This window comes from Salvelinus fontinalis, chromosome 20 (genome assembly GCF_029448725.1).
Source record: "Salvelinus fontinalis isolate EN_2023a chromosome 20, ASM2944872v1, whole genome shotgun sequence".
In the NCBI taxonomy this organism is placed as follows: Eukaryota; Metazoa; Chordata; class Actinopteri; order Salmoniformes; family Salmonidae; genus Salvelinus; species Salvelinus fontinalis.
The window spans coordinates 15,311,760-15,328,504 of NC_074684.1; the positions used below are offsets into that span (position 1 = coordinate 15,311,760).

At 46.2% G+C, this 16,745-nt stretch overlaps 2 protein-coding genes across 4 annotated transcripts; both read right to left on the reverse strand.

The window, feature by feature from the left end:
* Positions 1–3,266: 3,266 nt before the first annotated feature.
* Positions 3,267–10,909, reverse strand: LOC129817365 (uncharacterized protein KIAA0408-like). 3 transcript variants are annotated; one of them, XM_055872521.1, is made up of 6 exons: positions 9,431–10,909; positions 6,937–7,257; positions 5,899–6,225; positions 5,387–5,493; positions 4,387–5,251; positions 3,267–4,235 (listed from the first exon to the last, which is right to left on the reverse strand). In XM_055872521.1, the coding sequence occupies exons 2-6, from the start codon at positions 7,078–7,080 to the stop codon at positions 3,978–3,980; spliced, it is 1,701 nt and encodes a 566-aa protein (XP_055728496.1). In that variant the 5' UTR covers positions 7,081–7,257; positions 9,431–10,909; the 3' UTR covers positions 3,267–3,977. The 3 variants fall into 3 exon arrangements, with proteins under 3 accessions (XP_055728496.1, XP_055728497.1, XP_055728495.1); XM_055872522.1 differs by lacking the exon at positions 9,431–10,909 and adding an exon at positions 9,328–9,423 and having other exon boundaries at positions 5,387–5,466; XM_055872520.1 differs by lacking the exon at positions 9,431–10,909 and adding an exon at positions 9,328–9,423.
* Positions 10,910–10,970: 61 nt separating this feature from the next.
* On the reverse strand, positions 10,971–15,175 carry LOC129817364 (protein SOGA3-like). Its single transcript, XM_055872518.1, has 8 exons — positions 14,896–15,175; positions 13,937–14,161; positions 13,518–13,676; positions 13,367–13,435; positions 12,974–13,243; positions 12,412–12,786; positions 11,602–12,225; positions 10,971–11,250 (listed from the first exon to the last, which is right to left on the reverse strand). Exons 1-8 carry the CDS (start codon positions 15,028–15,030, stop codon positions 11,140–11,142), a joined length of 1,968 nt encoding a protein of 655 aa, XP_055728493.1. The 5' UTR covers positions 15,031–15,175; the 3' UTR covers positions 10,971–11,139.
* Positions 15,176–16,745: the final 1,570 nt, after the last annotated feature.

The window sequence follows — 16,745 nt, forward strand, 5'->3', positions numbered from 1 at the left end:
GTTGTGAAATCAGCAGACAGCTCTGATTCCGTGGGGGGCCTAAACAGGACACAAGATTTATGGCCTGGTTAAAATACCCCTGTGTGGAACTCAGGAAGGTGCCAGTCTGTGAGGTTCCCTCTCATTTACACACAGTCAGACACACAGGGACTCTGAGACAGAGGGAGAGGGAAAGACTGGACCAGTTACAGAGAGAGAGAGTTAGGATGAGGATAGGGATAGTAGATAAGAACATGAGGGGTGGAGACTGGAGAGTTAAGGAGAGGGTGAATGGGATGAAAGATAAACAAGGTGGGAGAATTAGTACGGTAGAGATATGGTAGAGGTTAAACAGAGACGGGGAAGTAGACATAAACGACAGAGGGAGGGAAAAGAGAGTGATGAGATAGAGATACAAGCGCTGAGAAATGAAGGAAAGGGGAGAGAAAAAGAGAGAGAGAACCAGCAGCACTCCCCTCCTCTTTATTTATACCTCCATCGACAGCAGGCTAAGATTTCTGGCACCAAAACAACGTCACGCTTGCTATTTCAGTCAGAGGTGCAACATTTCAGAGGGGGTTAAGGTGACAGGGCTGAGGCGTTGTGGGGCCCCTACAGCCCTACAACATGACATTTCACACTGTAGCTACCTCCCTTGGCCTTTTGTGTGTTAGAGAGAGGGCCCAATGCTATGTGTCTTGAGTTGCAGACAAAGTGGTAAACAGCCTTGGGGTTGTTCATGCAGTTTTATGAGGAGAGAACCTCAGACCATGACAACACATCAAACAATACTGAGACCCCCAAAAGTCTACACTCACACAATCCCAGTCCGTGTTAGCTTGCCTGGTAACAAGAGGGAGAGTGAGACACTATCCTAAAATAAACCCCCTATTATTATGGCCATAGGCCTTTATTTACTGAGATTTTACTAACATAAGTTTAAGGGAAATAATTATATCATATGTTAAAGTTTTGAAAGAGGGACAACGCTGTTACATCCAATGCCTGTTTGCCTGAGGCTGATGCTGCGCAGATGCTTGTACGTGTGTAAACATGAATATACACACACTCGCATTCAAACGCACACGTGCACACACGGACACATCTTTTGTTTTACTTTGTTTTTCTCTTTAGTTGATTTTACTGGTTGTTGTTGTTGGGGGGGGGGGGGGGGGTGGGGGGGGGGGGGGGGGGGGGGGGGGGGCGGTGATTGAGGGGCAGTGACCGGAGAACTGCGGGGGGATCTTGGAGGGTTGTTGGCCTGGCGGTTGAGATTTTGGGGTGGTGGCCGATAGGTCGCTGGTTCGGGTCCCTGTTTTGACTTGGTGAGAGTTCTGTCGACATACCCTTGGGTAGGGCGTTGACCCTGGTTGCTTCTGTGGGTCGCTCTGGGTGGGAGTCTGTTAGATTGACTGACTGTAATGTAAATGTTGAGCAGCTTCACTGCAGGTATGTGTAAAAAAAACTATTACAATCATTTACAGTACCAGTCAAAAGTTTGGACACACCTACTCATTACGGGGTTTTTCTTTATTTTTACTATTTTCCACATTTTAGAATAATAGTGAAGACATCAAAACTATGAATTAACACATGTGGTATCATGTAGTAACCAACAAAGTGTTAAAGAAATGTAAATATATTTTATATTTGAGATTCTTCAAAGTACCATTGCCTTGATGACAGCTTTGCACACTCTTGGTCAAATAGCCCTTACACAGCCAGTCCCAATAAGAACAAACCAGATGGGATGGCGCATTGCTGCAGAATGCTGTGGTAGCCATGCTGGTTAATTGTGCCTTGAATCCTAAATAAATCAGACTGTGTCACCCGCAAAGCACCCCCACACCATCACACCACCTCCTCCATGCTTCACAGTGGGAATCACACGTGGAGATCATCTGATCACCTACTCTGCATCTCACAAAGACACGGCAGTTGGAACCAAAAATCTCAAATTTGGACTCATCAGACCAAAGAACAGATTTCCACTGGTCTAATGTCCATTGCTCGTGTTTCTTGGCCCAAGCAAGTCTATTCTTCTTATTGGTGTTCTTTAGTAGTGTTTTCTGTGCACCAATTCGATCATAAAGGCCTGATTTACGCAGTCTCCTCTGAACAGTTGATGTTGAGATGTGCCTGTTACTTGAACTCTGTGAAGCATTTATTTGGGCTGCAATTTCTGAGGCTTGTAACTCTTATGAACTTATTCTCTACAGCAGAGGTAACTCTGGGTCTTCTTTTCCTGTGGCGGTCCTCATGAGAGCCAGTTTCATCATTGCGTTTGATGGTTTTTGCGACTGCACTTGAAGAAATTTTAAAGGTTTAAAGGTCACACCCTGATCCGTTTCACCTGTCTTTGTGCTTGTCTGCACCCCCCACCAGGTGTTTCCCATTTCCCATCATTATTCCCTGTGTATTTATACCTGTGTTTTCAGTCTGTTGCCAGTTTGTATTGTTCCATCAAGTCCTACTAGCGTGTTCCCGTGTTTCCTGTGCTCTAGTTGATGTTTTTCTTAGTCTTCCCAGTTCTGACCTGCCCGCCGTCCTGTACCTGCCTAACTCTGATTTGGATTACGGCCCTTTTCCTGCCTAGACTTACCTTTTGCTTGCCCCTTGAACTTTAATCAACTCTGAGACTCGTACTATCTGCATCTGGGTCTTAGTCTAAGCCGTGATAATTAGAATTGTTCTTGCCATAATATGGACTTGGTCTTTTACCAAATAGGGCTATCTTCTGTATACCCCCCTACCTTGTCACAACACAACTGATTGGCTCAAACGCATTAAGGAAAGAAATTCCACAAATGAACTTTACACAAGGCACAACTGTTAATTGAAATTCATTCCAGGTGACTACCTCATGAAGCTGGTTGAGAGAATGCCAACAGTGTGCAAAGCTGTCATCAAGGCAAAGGGTGGCTACCTTGAAGAATCTCAAATACAAAATATATTTTGATTTGTTTAACCCTTTTCTGCTTACTACATGATTCCATGTGTTATTTCATAGTGTTGACGTCTTCACTATCATTCTACATTGTAGAAAATAGTAAAAAATTAAGAAAAACCCAGGAATGAGTAGGCGTGTCCACACTTTGACTGGTACTGTATTTAAATATATTTCTGTTTTATTGAACCATATTCCGATACATTACTTTTTCAGTATGGGGTAAGCATGGTAGTGAATCTCTGTAGTGTTGGTACATGAAATTAGCTTCACCCCGTCACCCCCAACCAACTAAATAAGTCATCAAACAAGACTTCTACAGATAGACGGACTCAGTTGATTAAAGCACTGTCGTGTTTATTTATTATCAAGAGAGAAAAAAGGACAGCAGAAGCATTACATAGTCATAACTGTATGTCTTACTATGGTTACTTGAACATTTTCAAATTTGTTATTTTGATAATATGACACAGTAAAACACACTATAGACAGTTAGCATGTTGCTGCTGTGGTGACAGGACACGGCCAACTCGCTTTTAAAAACAAGCCAACAAGCCACACACACACACACACACACACACACACACACACACACACACACACACACACACACACACACACACACACACACACACACACACACACACACACACACACACACACACACACACACACACACACACACACAAGTAAGGGGGCCATGCTGTATCGCAATATACACAGCCATCCAAAAATCATCAATAAAAAGAAAGAGAAAATGAAAGAATAGAAGGGAAGTAAAAGAGAGTGAAAGAAACAAAAAGTAAAGAAGTTTGGCACAGGAGAAAGGAAGGCCACTAACACTGGAGACTGAATAGGAGTCAACCATTTTGTTTCTTATATGTGTAAGTCATTCTAAGTAATCTCATAGAAAATCTCTTAAAGCACTTTTTTCAAGATGGATCGAAAGAACAGTCTTTAATATTTCAAGAAAGGGCAGACTATATCATCCGAGTCCTGTGGGGTTGAATTGGGGGAGGCGGGGTCAAAAGGGGGTCGGGGAACGTGTCTCTCACATGATGACAGTCTCGGTGTGGAGCAAATAGGAGCAGAAAGATTGCTGCTTTAGTGCGGGGCTTGGGGTTCTTGCTATGGGGCTAGGGGTGTGTGCCAAGGGGCTTGGGGCGCGGGACATTGGACCGGAGGGGGCAGAGATCAAGGCAGTGGGAGCACAGCTAGCCCACCTGGATGGAGGGCGTTGATTGGCTGGGCGGGCAGGACGAGAGAAGTTCAGTGACGGGGTTGCTGGGGACAACTCGGCTGGGCTCACCTGGAGAGAGACGATAAGAGTGGGTCAGATCAAGACTGTGTGTGTGTGTGTGTGTGTGTGTGTGTGTGTGTGTGTGTGTGTGTGTGTGTGTGTGTGTGTGTGTGTGTGTGTGTGTGTGTGTGTGTGTGTGTGTTTGCTATGCCTATCTCACCTTCTGTGTGTCCTTTCTGTAAGCAGACTTTGTGGCTCGGGGGCTGGAGTTGTACTCGTGCTCGATGTCCAGCATATCCAGTAGCTCAATGAGTCCATCAGCCTTATTCTGACCTGCAACTGGCCCTCCCCTCTGAATCCTCTGAGCTCCAACATGGGACCCACTCAAGTTCCTGTAGTCCAGTATGGGCTCCCTAGGCTGGTATGCAGGCCTCCTGGCCCTCTCCCCCTGGACCAGACCAATGTCTGTCTCTCTGTCTGCCCCTCCGAGGGCCCTTGCTTTGGCCTCGGCCCTCCTCTGACGCCCTGCCTGGGATCCTTTAGGGTGAGCATAGCTACCCATTGAGGTGCCTCTACCCTCACCAAGCTGGCTCTCTCTCCTATAGTCTCTCACTGCCCCACCAGATCCTCGTTCTTTGCTGGGGTCCATTGCCACTGTAAGCATGATGGAATCCGCCTGGCATTTCTGGACAGGCAAGTGCCCAGGCGCCCTGCTGCCGCCCAGCTCTTTACGCTGACAGACGGGGGTGGGGCACTTGTTCTCGATAGGCACCTGGTTGGTCACCACACCGGTGTTGGTGAGGGTTTTCCCCTCGTTCTTCTGGAGCATGGCCCCAAACTTCCTGAGGACCGAGGGGCTACAACACTTCTTGTCCACAAGGACCCCGGGGGGGTGGGACTTTCTGTCAAGGGCTGGGGAAGTCTCGGATGAGGCAACCTGGGAGGTGGAGCGGGGGGGTACGGGAGGGACTTCTCTCTGTCTAAGAGGGGGCTTGTTAAGGTCCCTGCAGGGGGAACTCTTTCTGTGTGACACTCTGTTCTTCCTGTTCTCAGCCTCCTCGTCTGCAAACCGCACCTGACCAATCCTAAAACAGATTAACAAGCAAATAACTCAATGAGTAAAATAACTAAAATACAAAATCTTATAGGTGGATTTTACTCTCTTCTCAAAATGATCTTGTCATCTCAGTATCAGTGAGGTCTGTGGAAGTCCTTCTTACCTCTCATTCTCAACAGGCCTCTTCATCGCATCCCGGTGCAGAGACTGATCCTGGCTCCCTTTAGTGATCTCCTTCAGATGCTGAGAGAGAAGTGGGACAAGGGTTACCTGGGAGGGAAAATAATCAGTGATGTAGAATAGTGCAACTAGCAAAGATACAGTATATCAAATTCAGCTATACAGCCACACTGGCATGGCTTATGCAATTTCCAGTGGAGTATTGAGACGTGCCAGTTATATGTAATCTATTTAAATGTTTATTACTGAAAACAACCCTGCTTAGGCCTGCCCCTCAAATGTTTGAAGACTTGAAGTGAACAATATAGGTATAATAAATATGGTGGTGGGCCCATCTAGTCTTCCAATGAGCTAAGTGGAGTTTGTACCATATTGCTTCCACCTATCAGATTTTTTTAAATCTGCAAACACCAATGGGGTGATCCATAGGGTAAAGGTTATTTTTTGGACGGGGCTGCCTATCAACTTTAATCCTTAGTTACTGTAGCTACTCACATTATTGAGAGCTGAGTTGGTCTTCCAGGTCTTTCCGTGACCATGTCCAAGATAATCCTGCAACAAGTCTTCAAGTTCCACCGCACCGTTGCAATTTGGATAACCACCAATCTGATGGTTGACAGGTTCGCCGTAACCGTTGGGGCCGTGACTACAACCGTTGCTACAGTGATTTGGCACAACAACAGCTCTTGGTTGGTCCTTGGTTCTGTTGCTATGGCTGCCAGGCAGGTCACAGAAGCCATTGCCATGGTGCATCCTATCATTTTTGCCGTTGTCCATGGTGACATCATTTCCCCCTCTACGAGCCTGCACCTCATTGTAAAGCTGAAATATGAGCATAAACATGATAATGATCAAAAACCTACTTTCACAACGTGAACACAAGTTGGAATAGTTGTATTCCCCAATTAGACTAATTATTTACACTTACAACTTAGGCGTGTTCCTAAACCTAAATGTACATACAGATACAAGACAATATGTACACAAAACAAGTCTGCACCTACGACAATGTCAACCTTGCTTACGCAATCCATATAACCATCCCAAAATAGCTACACAACCCAACTATTTTTATAATCCACACATTTGTTATGTCAGTTGGAGTGAGTGTGTGCTTGCTTCGCTATTTTAAGCTTTAACACATTCACCACTATCATCTTTCACAGTGTTCTGACTGTCTGTCAGCACATCACAGTTTAATTAGCTTGTTAACATCTGTCTGTATCATTACTCCAGAGGGGACATGGGGTCTCAAGAAGGGGCGTGGTTCCAACAGTTTATCATAACACACACACACACAACCAGTTAAACACTCTTCAGAGAAGACGAGAAAAGCACTATCTCAAAGTGAAAATGTTCACACTACTGATACCCCATTTCAGGTAATGTTACTCTACCTAGGACCTTGTTTGACTGTGTCAGAACTGTGCTTGAGCATGTTGGACCATGTTTGGACTATCCCATGTATTTGGATGATGTTTTACTTTATTTTAGACCTTGATGGAACACATCTGACCATGGTTGACCACTCACCTCCTCTATCTTCCTCTGCATGTCCTGCAGCTGGTCCTCCCATTCCTGCATCTCTGAGTCGAAGCTGTCCAGAAGCTCCACCTTCTCTGTTCCCCAGCCCCGCCCAGCCTGCTCCAGACCGCGCTGCAGTTCGGTGGCCGCCATTTTGGGCCGCTTCCTGCAGAAACTCTTTACTTCCTGTCACAACTTTCTTTTCTTCCACCACAACTTCTTCTTCCTTCTTCTGTTTCAACTTCCTAACTTCCTTTCGTTTTCAACTTCCTAGCTTTTTGTCTTTCTGTCTTGAAGGGGTCACCAAGGTGTGGAAATGTTGGCGGAACACTGCAAAGGAAGAGAGGATGGGGATGATTATTGTGGACGATAAGACATGGGAGACCTAGAGGACATTAGTCAATCAGTAAACAAATGGACTCAAAGGGTCTACTCCCCCATGGACATTCTCCCTGCTACTCCCCCATGGACATTCTCCCTGCTACACCCCCACCCTCAACTCTCACCTGCTACTCCCCCATGGACATTCTCCCTGCTACACCCCCACCCTCAACTCTCACTTGCTACTCCCCCATGGACATTCTCCCTGCTACACCCCCACCCTCAACTCTCACCTGCTACTCCCCCATGGACATCCTCCCTGCTACACCCCCACCATCAACTCTCACCTGCTACTCCCCATGGACATTCTCCCTGCTACACCCCCACCCTCAACTCTCACCTGCTACTCCCCCATGGACATTCTCCCTGCTACACCCCCCCACCCTCAACTCTCACTTACCTTACCTGCTACTCCCCCATGGACATTCTTTCTCCTGCTGCCCCCCCCCCCCCCCCCCCCCCCCCCCCAACATACTTTACTCTACCCCCACCCCAATGACATTGATCACTGTTGCAGTTGTAAATATGTACTTTTCTATTTTTATTTAACTCAATGTTAATGCTGCTGCTCCCCCTATGGTCATTCCACCTCACTCCCTCCACAGTCTATACTCTGCCTCCACCCCAACGGTCATTTCTTTTTTCATCACTGCCACAATTGTTATTATCTATATAGTGCTATTTATATTTATATTGTTTTTTTTGCTGTTTTAATTATTTTATTTCACTAGTCCTGCATGTTGGAGCTCGAAACCTAAGATTTGTACTGTACCCTGCAATCACACCTGAAACCCTGTACATATGACCTTTACACAATCTGAATCTAATCTGAATAAATACACATTTTGTGGATTTCGTGGAAAGATTCAAAGCATTTTGGGCAAGCCCTCTGTATTTCCAGCCATATTTCATAGTCATTTAAGATACCTATGTGACACATGCCAATGAATGCCTGGTGTAGTGTGCCAACCTCACTATTTGGCTGTTGGTCACTATCCTCTCTGCTCCAACCCTTCACTCTGTCCTTCCCAATTTTCTATAATGGAACTTTGGAAACTTTCCAATCTGCAGGCATGACCCGTTTTAATGAGCACATATTCCCCATTTTTCAAAAGCGGGGTGTCGAATAAAACAACTATTCAACACGTACAGGTTACCCGCAGGACGCCTTTCTTCTACGCCTTCAGTTACACTTTGCGAACAATGTAAATGTGTGCCCTCCGTGTCACCGCTCAACGAAAAGATCATTTCGCACTCGGCTGCAAGCTGCATGGCCAACTCACCTCTAGAGAATTGGCCATAATGCTGCATAGTGGCGCGTATTGGCTTGGTTTAAACGGTTTTCCGTAGGCCTATCGCTGCATTGATTTATTACAGTACATCATGTAATTTTAGAAGGCCGATGGTTTGCTTTCACCGAATGTTATATATTATGTGCTTTTACCACCTCGAAATGACCCGAACACCAACCAGTCCTCTTGTGATGTAAGAGTACGGATATGTTAATAATACAAACCTGTAACTATGCATCGAGAACGCGGAGAGAGAAAGAGCGAGAGAGAGAATAAATACGATACAAACCTGTAACTATGCATCGAGAACGCGGAGAGAGAAAGAGCGAGAGAGAGAATAAATACGATACAAACCTGTAACTATGCATCGAGAACGTGGAGAGAGAAAGAGCGAGAGAGAGAATAAATACGCATGGCGTGTGTTTTGAATATTAATAGGCCTATAACAAATAAATTCCCACATGACCAAATGTAGCCTATTTGGTGGTTCGTATAAAAAAGCACCAAAGGGGAGGCACAGGTTGATCAAATGTGACCCAGTACATCAAGCCCACAGTGGAGCTGCAATGTTATATTTTACTACTTGTACTTATTGAGTGCTTTATCCAATGATTATGTCCAATTATTGTTAGAAACCCAAGTTGTAGAGATGCGTAAAACAAAACTGAATGGAAATCTCCATATCCATAAAATACATTTAAATATTAACTTCTTCATGTGGCCTTACCTAGATGTTCAATAATCTCCTTGACGATTTTATTGTTAATAGGTGACGATATATCGCAGTGGCAGATAACTAATCCTGATTTCAGTCTAGCCAAGGTATTCACCGTGAATCTCTTGAGATCCTCTGTTTGCCCGGTTGCGGCTGCGCTTCCACCGCTCGAGAGTCAGTCCCCTTGTCGCGAAATCCTCGCTTTTGTGCCTCTGTTCTATTACGTAAAGTCCCGCGGATTGGATTTTAAAGGAGCCCTCTCTTGTCAAGCTTGGGCAGGGTTATGTCCAGAGCAGGTACCTTTTATCAGGGTAAACAACTTATGTTCCAGCGGGGGACCCAGACTTTATAGTGCACCTCGTATTTACGTCGCATCACTGGAGCCAAGATCAAGTATCTTAATGTCAAATTTATTCCAGCATTTGAGGTCTCGATGGGACGACTGTCGTCACCCGCATCCTGTCTATAATTAAAAAGCAATGTAGAGAGGGAAACTGTTTGCATAGCTATTTCAGCTGCCGAGCTCTGAGCCAATAGGCACACCTGTTGCTACTCCGCTTTGGGGTGCTTGGCAGATTTCGTTTTGTGACTCCAAACTACTCTTATTTGTTTACAATTTTGATTGCCAAAATGTAGCCTATATGTGACACCTGCGCTAACATTATTTTAATGAGTTTTTTTTCGAAAAACTTGATATCTGGCGCGTTGGCGGGTACTTTACTCCAATTTCACTACTATTTTACAGTTTATTTATTTTGACATTGCCATTGCTGTTGATGAAGGTTGCACAATATCATCGCGTGCGTCATGCGATCCTCATTAGGTTCTGACCCAAATAGTTCACTGACATGATGGACACTTGTCGACATAAACAGTGTGTTGCAAAAGGCATCTGATAGCTCAAAACCAAAATATATTTGGTGTGGATAGGAATGTGGGAATCCTCAGACTATGAGCCAATTTAGGCTTGATCCGAAAATGTGGCTTGAGGCGCCGTATGGATGGTGTGATGCAGTTGCGAAGCCTACAGAGCCACGCCATGCATCTCTCAAATGTTGTAACAATATAGAGGGCTCCATATAGCTCCGCATTGAAGCGCAAGAAGTATGAATGCCCTGACTTCTGCAGAGTCCGTATCAAATAGGTCCTCGGGTGCACTTTTTGTTTTTTGCCCTAACACGTCACAGCTGATTCAAATAATTAACTATCAATCAAGCTTTGATCATTTGAATCAGCTATGTAGTGTTAGGACAAAAATCGTGCACCCTTTGGAGTCCCGAGGACTGAGTTTGGGAAACGCGGAGTTAAGGGCAAACATTCTTCGTTTGCATTGTCGCTGTCCACGCTGTACAGGTGCTGAATCGGAATTCTGATTGTCTTTGACCATGGTTCCGAATCACCACTATTTACCTGTTTGTTTAAAATCTGATCTTTTACACTTTTGTAAGCAATGAGGAGGAAACTCCACCTTTCCTATCAGATTGTAGGTCTACATTTCTTATATACTACCACATGATGGTGGCCTACCTATAGGCTACAACATTTCTTTGCAGGTAGGGACTATGGCTATAGGATTTGATTTTGGAATTGGGCAAAACGGGTGTTATGCTAACTCACCTTTTCTTGGGGGTGATGAAGGAAGTGGTGGGTGTTGGGAAAAGTAGTCTCCAGTGTTGAACCTAAGCATATATCCTGTTATGTGACTGTGACTTGTGCTTGAAGAGGGAGGCTCCTGTACGTTCGGTGACCTTGGCAACAAATGTTTAAAAAAATAATAGAAACAAACAAACAAAGGATGTGGCTATGCTATTGAGGGAGGCGGGATCACAGGACGAAGAAAAGGGTAAACAGAAAGACAAGTTTAAAGATGGTGGCATAGGAGTGGGAGGAGAATAAGACTAGAATGAGGATGAGTAAAATGATGGGCTGAAACATCTGGGCAGAGGATGAACAGAACATGAGTGTCAACGGAGGAGAAACGAGAAGGAAAATAGGGTCAGAGAAAGAAGGAGAATAAAGTCAGAAAAATATTCAATGGTGACGGACGAGTGAAGAGACTATGCTGATACAGCCAAACAGGCATGGCAAAGTCTACATCTCTTTAATTAAGAAACACACAAAAACACATGCGCACACACACACACGCACGCACACGCACACACACACACACACACGCACGCACGCACGCACGCACGCACGCACGCACGCACGCACGCACGCACGCACGCACGCACGCACACACACACACACACACACACACACACACACACACACACACACACTTACCGACAGTGGCTCCTCCTCCCTGTCCTCAGGCTTGGGCACCTCCAGTCTGTCTATGAAGCCCTGTAGCTCCTTCCTGAAGGCCTTCATCTGGGCATTGATCCTGTACAGCAGCTCATGCTCCCTGATCCTCCCGCCCTCCTCCTCCTCCTCCTCACCCCGCCCATACAGGTCGCTGTTGGAAACGTACACCCGTGCCTCTGCGATGATAGTTGCTGTGTCGGCGATGAGCCGGTCGATGGTCCTGCCAAGACGCTCCGCCTCCACTCGAATGTCAATCATCTGCTGGCGATCCCGTAAGTTGCGGGGCAGGAAGCGGGTGGCGGTCTCAGGGGGTGGGGTATAGAGACCCCGGGTAGGTGTGAGGCAGCGGGTTTGGTTCCGCACCTCGTCCGAGTCACTCTCCCCGCCCACTGGGCCCTCGCGTTTGCGGTGCGGGGGCAGGAGGCGAGAGGAGGAGGAGTCATCATCGCTTTCACGGCGCCCACTTGGTCCGGTCCCTCCTGCGTCACTCTCTGCATCACTGTCCCGAGGGCTGATGCCCCCCCTTAGGGCCAGGTGGGAGGCCAGGTCGTAGCGCTGCATGTTGGAGAGCAGAACACGCTTCTCATACTGCAGCTGCATCACCTGGGAGAGAGAATAGGACTGGCTGAATGAGGCATGATATGTTTATGACGTTTGATCTTTGTTTTCATCTTTGATTCCAGCGATATCTTTTTGTTTACCATATTGCCTGTACAGCCATTTTGACTTTCAATATATGTTAAAGGTTACGGAAATAAACCAGAAAACAAATGTGGAAGACCGACTCACCTTCCCACTGAGATCATTAATCTGTAGCCGGGCCGTCTTCAGTTCCTCCTGCAGTGCCTCTGCCTTCTCCGAACCTACTCCTCCTGCCGCCCCTCCTCCATGCCTTGCCCCTCCCTCGTGGGTCCCGGCCTTAAACCTGAGCTTGTTGAGTTCTCCCGTCACTCTCTTGTTGTGATCCTCAGCGTCGGCCAGGTTCCTCCTCAGGAGCTCTGCCTCGTCCTCCACCAGCTGTAGCTGCTGCCTCAGCTCGGTCATAGCCTCCCCATGGCCCCGGCCCGCCCCCATCCCGCCCACAGCCCCCCCACCGGACCCGCTTTCTCCCTCCCCTTCACCCCTGAGGTCGTCCAGCTCCGCCCTCAGACCCCGGTTCTCCACCTGGAAACACATGACATGAAGACGGTTATGTTATGAATCACTATCTTCCTCTCTCTGTCGGCACCTTCTGAACAGAACAGGCAGAAATGCTTGGAACAGTTGTGTTCCCATGTGCAAACTTATTTCCTGGTCTCTTTCATGTCATAACCTACATTAAACACTCTGCATCACATCCTGTGTCTCTCACCTCCAGCTCCACGATCTTCCTCCCCAGGATGTTAGCCTCCTCCTCCACCAGGCGCAGACGCAGCTTCAGCTCGGACTCACGGGTGGTGGGGGGTCCCCAGGCCTCACCCTTGGGGTGGGGGCTGTCCAGGTCCCCGTAGAAGGAGCGGTACTTCTGTAGCTCCGTCTCCAGCCGGTCCTTCTCCTTGTCGATCTTAGCTGTCTTCTTCCTCAACAACACAGCCTCTTCCTTGATGAAGGCCAGCTGGCACTTGAGATCATCGTTGTCATCCTGAGAGAAGGGGAATTGGAAGGAAGATAATGCAGTTCTGATGTACAGGAGACACAACTCTCGCTCGTGTTTGGAAAAAAAAGTTGTATTGTTTTATAAAAGCATTTCATGGTGATCCCTCACCTCTGTTGGGGTCTGGGCAGACTTCTTGTCTGACTTTTGGACCTCCTTGCTTCCTCTTCTCTTCTGAGACTGTTGGGAATTGAATAACGAGTATTACAGCAAAATATGTGCTGTATAGATTGTATAATGTATTGTGGGTGAGTGTTCTTACCTCCTTGACTTTGTCCAGCTCATTCTGAAGGGCCTGTTTGGTCACCTCCACCTCGATGAGTTTCTGCCTCAGTTTCTCGTTTTCGTCCTCTGTCTTTGTGCGTTTCTCCTCCACATTCTCCAGCTCATGGTGCAGTCTCACAGACACATCCTTCGCTACCTGCATTAAACAGAATCAGGGACATTGATTTAAGTTGATTGAATTAATTATGGAGGTGAATGGACAGTGCATTAAGCAACTAATAAAATTTGTTTCAACATCAAGCCTACCGACACACACACACACACACACACACACACACACACACACACACACACACACACACACACACACACACACACACACACACACACACACACACACACACACACACACACACACACACACACACACACACACACACTACACTCTCTCCCTACCTTCAGGTCCTGCTCCAGGCTCCTCAGTAGTTCCTCGTCAATCTCTCCTGTCTGGGCATAGCGCAGCTTCTTCCTCTCAGCCTTCCTCAGCCGGTACTGGAGGATCCGGCAGTTTTTATTGGCTCGCTCCAGCTCGCGCCTCATTTCCTGCAGCTGGCACGTGTCCTCCTCGTAGAAGGTGTCACGCATCTCGTCCATCTCCGTCCTCATCTCCTCGATCTCCATCTGGAACATCAATATGAGTGATCAGCCAATCAGGCACTGGTAGCCAACAGGGGGCGTGGGCTCACGCTTCAGCATTATTGGTGTTGTTGGAGTGTTTAGGTCCTCTGAAGATGATGTAATTGAATAGGGACAAGCTAATCTGAACCGATCAATAGGGTCTTATTCATTTTTATGTCAATCAATGAATAGAAGTAGGCTAAACACAGGATGGTGCCATTCATTGTTCTGAATAGGGAAGAGGGGTTTGCCTTGTAGCTATAGGGCTACCTAAATCATTTAGCTTTCGCAAGCATCAATAACAAACCAAGGGAACTAGGCACATTTCTACACCAGTTCTTTGCAAATGTTACAGAAAGAATAACAACTGTTCACTTAGCCTACCCAGTGGGCAAAAAAATATGCTTGTTCATTGTATCAACATACAGTTTTCCAGTATATCCCTAATAATAAACCTCGGGGAATATGCATAGAATATTAATAATATCTCAGTTGCAGTGTTATCATCAAACACGAAATAAGCCTACCTTTTCACTTATGCTAATATATATATATATATATATATATATACGATTACATTGGAATATATGAGCATATGTTAGTAATGCCAAACTTTGGGGAATAGGCCTAAATTAAATCTTATCAAACAAAAAGTGGCCTACCAGTTCAGTTACTGGATCTGCAAAAACATTGTGTTTGTATACATTGAATATTATTGAATGCCAGTGATGCCAAACCTTTAGATCTTCATTCTCATCCACCAGTCTCTCCAGTTCGTCCTCAAGGCCCTCGTCTTGCTGTGTCACGAACTCCGCCTCTATGGTCCCTATAGACGGCGCCGGCACGGCCTCCGCGCTGTCAGCCGTGTGCATCTTGCTGATGCTTCTCTTCAGTTTCTTATGTAGGTGGAAGTGCAGAGTTCAGTCTGCAAGCAATCCTCGCTCCACAGACTAAGGCCCGGCCCGCAGCCCACGTATTCCCCGCTTCTGTACCTGCAGTAGCCCGCTGAAGCTTTCACCGAATCCCCTCCCGGCTTCTTCGTTTTCCCTTTCACTAAACACGCGGTGCTGGAGCCGGTATGACCCAATATGTTGGGAAGACAGGCCTTTGAGGCAGGGATACCTCTAACGACGAACTACGGGTTTGAGAATCTGGTGAAATATCTCCTCTGTATCTTCTTCTCTGCTAGCATCCGCCCTGTTGGCATTGACAGTATCCGTTTCAGCACCATCTGGGTAAACAGCTGCAACGTCGCATCTCTCGATCTCCTTCTCGACAGCGGTCCTAAGCCCCTCGTTTACTACCTTATTCCTCGATCCTCCTTTTGAAACTATATTTTTGGATATGCTGGAGGATTTTGGGGCTGATTTTGAGGTGCATTCCCGGATTCTGGCCGGAGAGGGAGCCCGATGCTGCCTCCTCCCTGTGCTATTGTCTGCTGCTGCCGCTGGAAAATCCGCAGCGCCGCTTGCGGCAGTCGTGACATCCACCAGCCTTGACTTTTCCACTCGCCCATCTCAAAGTGACTGCAAAGTATGATTGTTAGTTATGGCAATAATAAAAACCTAATATAAGTCTTGATATATTAGGTCTATCCGGTTGATAAAAGTTGCAATTAAATATGATGGTCAACCAGTTCCAACATTCCAACATTTAAATGGAAATTCTGGCTGAAATGCACAACATATCGTAGCCTTTGCTGCAAAAGAGACATGACGTCTGCAGAGTGACATTGAAATAATATTGACTTTGAAAAAGACCCGAAGCCAATAGGCTTCTGTTTATTGGCAAATGGGAATCTAACTTAGGCTATACAAGGCTAGGCTACTATTCAGTATGTATAGCCTAGTGATTCAGTATGTATAGCCTAGTGATAGGCTACAAGTGATACAATTAAACGTATACATGCACAGTTTATATATAGTGAGTTTTGTACTGTTCTGTAACTTTTGTTCAATAAAAATGGCTCATAGCCTAACATTAGTTAATATATTAGGCTACAGATGGTCAACAAACGCACTGTCAAATATTTTCATGCATTCATCTGTGCAATTTCCGATCGAAACGTGTTATTTTAATGAGGCTTCTTACCGCGAGAGAAAGTGCAGGTTCAGCCCAGTGCTAAAAGGCTAGAGAGATGCTGTCACAACAGGCACTGCAGGGGCACGACTAGCTACACAGTATTCATGACGTGGTGATGTCAACGTCAAACCAGGAAACAAACAATGTAATATCTTTCTCCAGGCCAATGTAAACAACCCATTGTAGCCTTTTTACTGTCTACATCAACACTAGCTGAAAACATGCACACAATGAATAGGCTAGAGTTTTTGTTTTGCTTTCAAATGTATTCTACTTATTTTCCCAACCGCTAGAAGGTATCTCCAGTAGGCCTAGATAGTAGTTCAAGAACTCAGTAACCCATATTGTGCATGCAATGATTTGTTGTGGCCATCGGAGGGTAGTCTCCACCCACCTATCAGTCCCTTCATAAAGGGATCATCTGTGCGTGCAGACAGGTTTCCGCCAAGGATACACTGACTGTATGAATGAACTTAGTTACAATAAGGTGTTGTTATAAGTGGTA